The following is a 10539-nucleotide window of genomic DNA, read 5'->3' on the forward strand; positions in this document are numbered from 1 at the left end:
CGCGCCACCGTGCTGCCCAAAAAAAATTAAAGTTAAAAATGAAATAACTGTACAACACAAATTAGAATGAAGGGTAAATTTAACTGGGAAAGAATAAGATAAAATATAAAAATTAAAGTTGAAAATAAAATAACTGTACAACAAAATACACAATACACAGTATAGAACTATATAAGAATGTATGAAGAAATATAAATATATAAATATATATATATATGTATGTATATATACACACAATAACAGCAGCTGTACAAGTATTAACTGGAAATGAAGAATATAGTGACAGCAACTTGCCTGTTTTATTATAGCAGATATGGTCAGAGCTGTCCATTCTGCATCACTGTCATAGCTTTTCTTGCTAATGTACTAAAGAAGTTATTAACAACGTTGTCACACTCCAGCTTCTCTACATCACACATGTTGGATAAGTTGATTAGCCATAGTAAACTGTTATGATGTTCAATCACTGAAATTAGTTTACTTGTTTAATGGTAGCTGTGTTTCCATAGCTCTCAACTTCCCCAGCTCCATTCATTGTTAATGGACTCAACCCCTAGTCATGCTAATGCTCCCACACCCTTAGAGACATAGGAGTGCTGCAGTCTCTTACAAGATTGAAGTGGACAGTGCAAAGTTACAGCAGCAAAAATTAAGAAAAACAATGGAATAGGATACAATAAAAAGAATAACATACTATATGCAATAGAATAAAATACTAAGTTTTCAGGAAAAAAAAGTGCACTTAGCGTTATTGCACATGTGTGGATGTGTGTATTTGGTCAGCGGCGAAGTCTTTGTTGTAGAGTCCGACAGCAGTAGGAAAGAAAGACCTGCAGAATCTCTCCATCCCACATCATGGGTGCCGCAGTCTGCCACTGAAGGAGCTGTTCAGTGCTGTCAGTCTCCTGCATGGGGTGGGAGATTTTGTCCATCAGGGGATGACAGCTTAGCCACCATTCTCCTGTCATTCCCCACCTTCACTGGGTCCAGAGGGGATCCTAGAACAGAGCTTGCCTTCTGGATCAGCCTGTTCAGTCTAAAGGCTGAATCTACACATTAACTGACAGGCAATCAACTTTATGACAGCAATGTTGAGATGAAAGGAGAGAGATCACTTTATTTTGGTATGGTTTAATTTAATATCTATTTTCAGATTTGACACTTTCCCTGAATGAGACGTCAATGAAAAGAATACTAACAGGGACAAAATAGAGCATATTTCTCCCATACTTTCTGTTAGAGAATTATGAATCAATATGGTTGTCACTGTGCAAGATGATTAGATCTTTAGCAAGAATGCTCACCTCTGTTTTCCACACACATACACACACAAACATCACATGATCACATCACATGCTCAGACACACACACACATACACATTACATGCTAACATATCACAGACACACACATCACATGTTCACATGTGAGTGTCTTATCTGTCGCATGATTAATGAGATTTTTGTGTAACCGCTGAAGTTAATAAAAGGGTTGCGAGGGAAGGCTGGAGTTGGAGTTGTCTGGGATCAGGTGAAAAACTTGGAGCTCCAAGATCCTGATCAGGCTTCCCTTGCGCAAGTAAAAACCGATCGAGCTCTAATTGTCTTGCTGTGCTCACGGTGATAAGTCTCTGAGCTAGCAAGGCCTGCAGGTGCAGACCTAACACTTTCTAAATTGGCTCCCTGTAATTTCAGAATTGAATTTAAAATAAAATTCCTATGCTACAATTGGTGTAGTCTGCTGGTGGCATGGAGTGTTTCTTTATGGGGGGCTCAGGGGATTAGGAAGCTCATCTGTAACCGGAAGGTTGCCCGTTCGATCCCCCTGCTCTCTCCCTGTCCTGGTCGTTGTGTCCTTGGGCAAGACACTTTACCCTACCACCTACTGGTGTTGGCCAGAGGGGCCGATGGTGCGCTTCTGTCAGTCTGCCCCAGGGGAGCTGTGGCTACAACTGTAGTTTGCCTCCACCAGTGTGTGAATGTGAGAGTGAATGAATAGTGGAATTGTAAAGCGCTTTGGGTGCCTAGAAAAGCGCTATATAAAAGCAATCCATCATTATTATTCTTCACTCATCTTTTTTACTATGTGTTTATACACCACTCTGCATTTAATCATCAGTTATTATTGATCTCTGGCTCTCGTCCACAGTGTCTTTTATCCTGTCATCACCCTTACTGTTCACTGTATATTCCTGCCTCTCCCTCAGCCTGGTTCTGCCCAAGGTTAGAAAGGAACTTTTCTTTCCACTGTCAACAACTGCTTGGTCAAAAAGCATAGTTTGTTTGTTGGAGTTTTCTCTCTACCATTGCAAGCTGTTTACCTTACATTATAAAGCCCATTGAGGTGACTGTTGGCATGATTTGGCACATTATAAATCAAATTAAACTGAACTGAATATCACAGCAAACCAAAAGAGAAAACGACTCATTAGGTAGTTCAAACAACAAAATACATAATAAGAAAGAAAGGTCAGGATAGGTAAAACCAATGAGTATGGTGATTTTGACTATTTAAATTTAAATAAAAACAGGTGGAAACTGCCTAAACTGTGTAGAGAACTACAGTCCCTGAACATCAGACTTTTAACTATGTGGTGTCATTATTTCAACCATCAGCAATACAAAAGCCTGACTCTGTAGGTCTGTTAAATACTCCTGACCTATCACAAACTCAAAACAAAACAAAAGAAATCCCCATAGTGATGTAATTCAGTGTTAAACATTTTCCTGTTCACTTTTTTTAAAAATTAATTTGTCATATCCTAAAGGTTTTCCAAATGTAGTCACTAATTGTGCAAACGCAGTAGTCATTCAGTTTGCATCTCAGTATCTCTTGTATCAGTTTGAACCACATGACAAGTGTTCTGATCCTACAACAACCATGATTTCCACAATGCTTTGCAAACACTTTATTACACAAATAACAGTTACTGAAAATAGTACTCTTGCAGCAGAACCAGTGTGTCACAACTAATATTACAGCATTCACATGTAAAACATGGCACCATGTTAGGAAATCAAACATTATGATATACTGAGAATAAATACAAAAAGAAGTGGTGCAGACTACATAAAAAAGGAAAAAAGAGTAACTGTAACTAAACCTCAGAATCCTGAACAAACGTGAATATTTTGAATAAACAAAAGTCTTCCTCCACTATCTTTGAGCTTCCAGTATGTGCATGAAGTGTGTTCAGTGAATTTTCCTTAATTAATACACATTAATTTGGACTTCACTTGTTCCGCACTGCTGCCATCAGACTGAATATGTCTTTATTGATTTTTACATATAAATGCTTTTATTGATTAAGTCAGAACACCCAGTTGGTTTAGGCTGCTGGGTAGAACAAGACAAAACAAAACCATATATATTTTGTGTATATATATATTTATAAGCTGGGTTTAGCGTTATTGAAACTTGAGAAGTGGTTCTTCTAAAGCAGGGGTAGGGAACTCCAGGCCTCGAGAGGCCTGCAGGTTTTAGATGTCCTTGATCCAACACAGCTGATTTAAATAGCTAAATTACCTCCTCAACATTTCTTGAAGTTCTCCATAGGCCTGGTAATGACCTAATCATTTGAGTCCGGTGTCGTGACCCAGGGTGAGATCTAAAACCTGCAGGACACCGGCTCTCGAGGACTAACGTTCCCTACCCCTGTTCTAAAGAATGATTAGTGCACAGAGATTCAGGTATATATGAATTTATACACTATAAAATTTTCTGAAGGGAAATAAAATCACTATGATACAAGCTCTACTGGCAGCAATTTTCATCCCATGGTATGTGTTGTTATGGCACGTGATTAAAACAAAAGGCAAGACAGATGCAAAGAGGCACAGAATCATGTGTAAAAAAAAACAAAAAAAACTGATCCAACTTAAGATTAAGTGAAAAATTGAAATGATAATGAAACGGTGTAAAATCATTGTGTTTAAGGGTAGAAGTAACCATATGTCAACCACTAACATGGTGACGATAACAGTGTTTGCGCCGTCCACTACATTTCCTTTTCAATGCAACAAGCACAATGACCAGCAAAAGTGGCAGTAAGTAGGTTACCATATAGATAACGCAATAACTGAAACTGCAAACAAGATCAGATGTTTTAAATTTGGGAAACTTTCCCAGAGAAAGCAATCTTTTATGAACAAGTAATTTATTAAGTGATATTATCAAATCATAATATAGTGACCAACAGATTGAATAAACTGATTAGAGAGGCTGGCTGTGTGATTGGCTGCAAACTGGACACATTTGAAGCATTGGTAGACAGGTTGTCACCATTGTCCATTATGGATAATCCTGACCAATCACTGCACCAGCTACTCTAACAAACAGATTTAGCTCTGCTGCTACAAAAACAGATATAGGAAATCTTTTATATGCCATCTCCCTCTATAACACTATATATGTCTGACCATACATTATTATAATTATAGTTAGTCATTTCAGTGGCTGTAAAAAAAAAGAATTTCCCAAATACAGGATTAAAACATTTTTTTCTCATCAAATCTCATATGCAGTGGGTTTCACCACACAAGCAATTTTTATTCAGGTGAGTGTGATATTTAAATGCATCTTGTGTAGTCTCTGTCTGGTCTTGCGTATTATTACAAACATTTCATCAACTGTTGTTCTGATTTGGTGCTGTATAAATAAAACTGAAAAAAATGAATTGACAATATTTCTCTCTTTCACACTTCAAATCAAACAATATCACATGAAATGCCACTTTTGCTAAAAACTTGACAAACAGAAAAATGACAGAATTCATCAGAGTATTTTTTCGCCATGAACAGCAAGAATATAGCTGACGAGGAAGCCAAGTCCATAATGACTAGAGTGAGAGCTACATTATGGTGCAGGACAGTTGGAGGCTGATTAATCACCATCAAGATGAATCCTTTGTTAATAAAACAAAGGGAATGCATGTTAAAACAAAACAAAACAAAAACACTGACTTTGAAGGCGGACAGCAATCTAACATCAGCCTTTAACAGCTAATGGGGAAACGATCTCATTCTTTTAACAGATTTGCATTGTTATTTTAAGGCCAAAACCAACTCCAGATTTTTCAAAAATATTGTTAATAATCTCAGTAAAAGCAGGTTTGATTTGGGGAAATGAAATGAGTGACACTGTGACATGAGTAGATTATGCCAGAAAAGGCTGTATGAATACCATAGCTGAATTAAATAAATAACTTATCAAAATATTTTTACATACAATAACACACACACACACATTGGCAGCTGGTACAACAGTTACACATGTGATGAATAACTACATCAGCGATTTTAGCAGAAGGTTGGTGTAAGGTTTGCAGTTGGCCCCAGAACATCTAAGAGGAGGACTGAGGCGGCGGCAGAGCAGAGTATTCCTCATTTTCAGAGTCACTGCTGTCCTCATCATTTCTCTCTTGGTCACTGCCTTCAGTACTCAGCTGGTCAAAGCCCTGACGACTATAACCCTTATGGGATGGAAAGAAGTTTCCCAGATTCAGACTGCCCACTGCTTTACCTAGTAAAGGTTAAATACCAGAGAGGAGGAAATGAAGATGTCAATATGACGATAAAAATCTACAGATTTAAGAGAAATAATTCTCAACTTAGAATGATGGCTTCAGTTTACACACTGGCAGTGCATTATATTGAGGATATTCATTCATCCCTGTGTAAAGCTATGGTCAATAAGATGATGACATAAGAGAGGCTCTATTTTCATTTTCTGAAATGTTTTCTAGCCTGGTCATGCCTTCAACAGACACTAATGAAGATGAATGAACACTGCTTTAGACATAATGTGGTAAAGGAAGGGGCAGAAGGGGGTTAAATGTTAAAAGTTTGTATATATGACTGACATTTTACAATATTTTTCCTTAATAATGGTTTAGTATCAAAACATTTTTTTTAAAGAAGACAAAAGAAAAGAAAGAAGGAAGAGTGATAACCTAAATTTGTGTTGGTTACAAGTAAATGGGTCTTAGCTAAAACAAAGTCAATAAATGATCTTCTCTCATAGCCTGTCGGTACTGCAAAACTGTTGTTTTTTTGTGACAGCTGAACTTTACAGTATGAGCATACTACTGGAAATCCAGCTGAATATATTCGGTAGTTAGTATATCTGACAAATGAAAAAAATACATGAAGTATCTTAAACCTTATATTAAATAAAAACGAAGTCTGGTATTTATTAAATATTTAATGTAATGTAAACAACATACCCCTTATTTTTCCCAAAATGCCTCTCACCGAGCTGGGTTCAGATTTGACCTCATGTTGATCTGCAAATGTTCAACAGTATTACCTTTAATGTTCATTGACTGTTAAGATAACCAAAGACAAGAGAGGAAACAGAGCAGAACAATGTGCACTGACTATAGCAAGAAGACAATGCAGTCAACAGTAGTTAAAATGGCCTAATTTCTATCTCATTTGTTGTTCAATATTAAAAACGAATGGATTTTCTGCACAGACTCCCATGGGTGTTTTCATACATACTTTTTTTCCTCCAGGAAATGAAGACTCCTATGGAGATCACAACAACCAGAGGAATGAGCAGCAGGGTGGTGATGATGACTGGGAGTACACGCTCTCCCTTGTTAAGCTTAGCTGGACTCTTCCTCTCTTTGTCTGCCTCTAACTGTGGTTGAGTTTTTTGGACCACAGTTTGCTTCTCTTGGATGGCTGCGGTCTTTGAGGTGTCTTGCTTTACCTTAGTTTGGACAACGGCGTCCATTTCTATAGTGAGAGACATATTCTAGTTATCAGTGTTCCTTTTACACCAGTTCTGTAAAGCCTCAAAGATCCCAGCAACCACAACTGATAAGTGTGTGGCTGTAGCTCTGGAGGTAGAGCAGGTCACCTACTGATCAGAAGGTTGGTGGTTCAATCCCAAGCTCCTCCAGTCTGCATGCCAAGTATCCTTGGGCAAGATACTAACCCCAAGTTGCTCTCCGATGCATCCATCGGAGTGTGAACGTGGTTAGACAGCACTCAGTTTGGAGACAGTGCTTGTGAGAATGGGTGTAATTGGGTAAATGTGAGAGAGTAGAAAAGCACTATATAAGAATCAATCCAATAACAAAGGTATTTTTATCACAAGCAATTGTGTCACCAGTCAACTGTGACGACCTTATGATACGTTACTTCCTTTGTGATGCCAGCTGAAGCAAACCTTTGATTCCTAGGTCTAGGCTGCTGGGGGCTTCCGATGACGAGTGTTTCTTATTCACTCATTTGTTTCACTCACAATGTGCTTACTGTTAGGAATAAAATGATTAAGTAAAGCTGTTTTTGTGATTTATATACATTTTGCAATTGTGACCATTAAGAGTTGGCACTCCATGTAATAAGGGTCAAAAGCATCAATTCAGTGCTATGATTGAATTGAATATTAGTTATTATTAATCTCTGGCTTTCTTCCACAGTTTTTCTTTGTTCCTCCTCATTCTTCCTCTCACCACCACGCAGATGGCTGCCTCACCTCTTTAAAAAAAAAAAAGGGAGTTTTTCCTTTCCACTATTGCCAAAGTGCTAGCTCAAAGCGGGTCATCTGATTGCTGGGGTTTTCTCAGTAGGATACAATAATCTATTAACTGGTCTGTCTGATCATTATATGATTTTAACTGTTAGGAAATTGACTAAAAAACAACTGCAGTATTTTAGTACAAACAACCCTGGCCATGTAAAGACATTTAATCCCAAGTCTGAAACTGTAAAACTTGAACAGGAGTTTGCAAATTGCAATTGGGATCATCTTATAAAAATAGATGATTAAATTTGATAAATTAGCTTTTTCAAAACAAGCAGATGATTGGTTTGAGTCGTATCTTCTTCAAAAGAGAGCAGAGTGAGGGTTGATAAAGGAAAGTCATCCATGTTGGAAAATAGAATGGGTATTCCTCAAGGATCTGTTCTTGGCCCATTGCTGTTTAGTTTGTTTAGGTGATGACTGGCGTCTTACTACTGGCAACGGCTCTATTCATCAGACTATCCTACCTGGAAGACGGCAGAAACCCATACACAAGCCGAGATAAGAGATGGACACACGACAACTTCCATCTAATGGACATGATACAAGACTAAATCTATCCGTGGATGAAAATTGCCTGATACAGATACGTGCTTAACAGGACCACAGAGAAAGACTGCTACGTGTGCTCACACATAAAGAGCACATCAAAATACCTAACCATATATGGGAAACACGCTGGAACATGTGCACTAATTCTGATCTCTGATCACACTTTCAGAATGACTTGTGTAAACTGCACATCAACATCAACATCCTCATCCAGGAAGGAACGCTCTCAGAATTGCTGTAATGCAACATCGAGTAGCACTGGACATGATCCTGGCTGAGAAAGGGGAATTGTGCGTCTTATTCAACACCGTGTGCTGGACCTTCATACCAGATAATGTACATTCTTTAAACATGGCTTCAGATGCCATAGAGACTGTTGATCGGCGTTGGACTTTTCCTGATTTTATTTTATTTTATTTCATTTCATTTTGTTTTGTTTTATTTGTTTTATTTTGTTTTGCTTTTCTTTACTTGTATTATACCTTGTTTAAAGGCTGTAATCCCATAGATGATAAGTTTATTACTCACAGCATATGCAAATGTACCCGAACCAATGAAGATCATGAAGTCTTTCTTTTCCTATTTGTAATATGAAGATGAAGTGCAACTAATGATGTAATAACTGTAAATGTGAAAGACAAGTAGTTACTTACTGATGACTAGTACATTTCATTCTCTGTTCAACAGGTGGGAATGTCAAGAGATTTTTGTTTTTACATAATTTGATCAGCTTCATGAAATGTGTTTTTCTTGTTTACTAAGCTATCTAAATGTCTATGTGACTTTTCACCTAATAACTTCTATGATGAACTTATCCAGCTACCGAACCACTTCCTGTTTTTAGAGAACAGATGTAGAAAAGGGAAACAACCCGTTGCTTTGAGTCTGTGCAAAGACCTGACAGGAAACTGCAGGTTTGCAGAGCGTGCTTTTTCAGAAGTGAAGCTATAATCTTAAGTGTGTATGCGCTGATTCTGTAGATTCTGAGTGATGTTGTTACTTTTACACACACACACACACACACACACACACACACACACACACAGACATGTATAAAATAAAGTACGCAGGCAGTTGCGGCGCGCAGTTCGCAGGGTGCGTTCGTTGCTGCCCACGCGTGTAAAAACGACTGCAGTGTTTGTGTTTTCTAACTCAGGTGTCTAAGCTGAAGAATTACAGGGTGATTTAAAGAAATCCCCTATCAAAATGCTTTGCCTGCCAGTTGTCCAAAAGCAGTGCTGGGACTAACACGTTATTAACTTCATCATTATTGTGGTAACGAGCACGGTAACTAGTTATTATACTAAAATCAGGAACGCGTTAGTCGTTACTGGGATTTAGATAGGGTCATTGTTCATTACTTTGTGTGGTGGCTATGCGGAGCTTCCACAGATTCAGTAACATTAGCAAGTGGTGGAGGCCAGCAGGTGGATGAGGGAAAGGGGACGCAGGAGGAGCAGAGACCTGAGGCGGCCGCGGGGCCGAGTGTGAACTGAACTTCAGGTAAGAAGTTATGACCTGCAGTCTCTCTGGGTCAGATATAAACCAAGTTTAGGTGGAGTTTATTTTCGTTATGCTGACTTTTTCCATACGGCGTACTAGCTAGCATGCCGGAGTTTCTATACAGCTCATTTTGTTCATAAGGTTAATTATTAGAGTTGCCAATCGTACCGTAAAAAACAGAATCGTCTCGTATTCAGAGAAAATATTACGCGTTTCGTTTTGAGGTGAAAAGGAGCACGGTTTGTCCCGTACTTTAGCTACAATAAAAAAGACACAAAGCTGGAGCTGCACAGCTGCCTCTTCTCCTCTCATTCTCTCCCCTCCCTCTCCCGTTTCTACTTCAGTCACGAAACTGACCAATGATCAGCTGATCGGCTTTTCTCTCTTGTTTGTTTATCTCCTACTTTGCGCTAGAAAGAGGAAACCAGCGGATGTCGCGCTAAACAACAGCAGCACGTTTAAGCTTGATTTTTTATGCAATTTTTGCAAAGCTATATGTGGAAGGAAACTGTGACCTAGGCCAAGCTGATGGCATAAGATGTAAGTACAGCTCATCCGGTTTCATATGCAAAAAAAAATAATTGCGCTAGCTCACGTGGTTGCAGTGCTACCGGGATTTAAAAATAGTTACGCAAAATGGAGCATGTCCGCTCCGACCGGCTTTAAAGGGTTAATGTATAAATAGGCTGGCCCCAGAGTGTCTTAATAGATACACACAAAGACAAGATATAGTAATTGTATTACTAGGAGCATGGTGAACAGCAACTGCAAGATATCATATTGCAGATCTAAATTTGTTCTTTCAGCATTTTCAATAGAGGCTTGCCATCTGTTGAACACACTTCCAACCAGTGATGGGAATAACGGTGTTACAAGTAACGGCGTAACGAGTAATCTAACTAATTACTATTCCTATCGTTACAACGCCGTTACAGTTACTAACAAGAAAATGC

The 10539-nt window shown here is 38.5% G+C and overlaps 1 protein-coding gene across 1 annotated transcript; it reads right to left on the reverse strand.

Annotated features, from left to right (window-relative positions):
• Nucleotides 1-2891: 2891 nt before the first annotated feature.
• On the reverse strand, nucleotides 2892-6738 carry LOC102312002 (peptidyl-glycine alpha-amidating monooxygenase; the record flags this gene model as incomplete). The annotated part of the gene is given in 3 exon segments (XM_014331411.1): nucleotides 2892-5518; nucleotides 6222-6281; nucleotides 6499-6738. Coding segments are annotated over 3 exon segments (479 nt in total), but the record flags the coding sequence as incomplete, so codon positions are not given.
• Between the last annotated feature and the right edge of the window lie 3801 nt (nucleotides 6739-10539).

Source organism: Haplochromis burtoni, unplaced genomic scaffold, assembly GCF_018398535.1.
Source record: "Haplochromis burtoni strain Fernald_Lab_line unplaced genomic scaffold, NCSU_Asbu1 Contig_2374, whole genome shotgun sequence".
NCBI classification, from domain to species: domain Eukaryota; kingdom Metazoa; phylum Chordata; class Actinopteri; order Cichliformes; family Cichlidae; genus Haplochromis; species Haplochromis burtoni.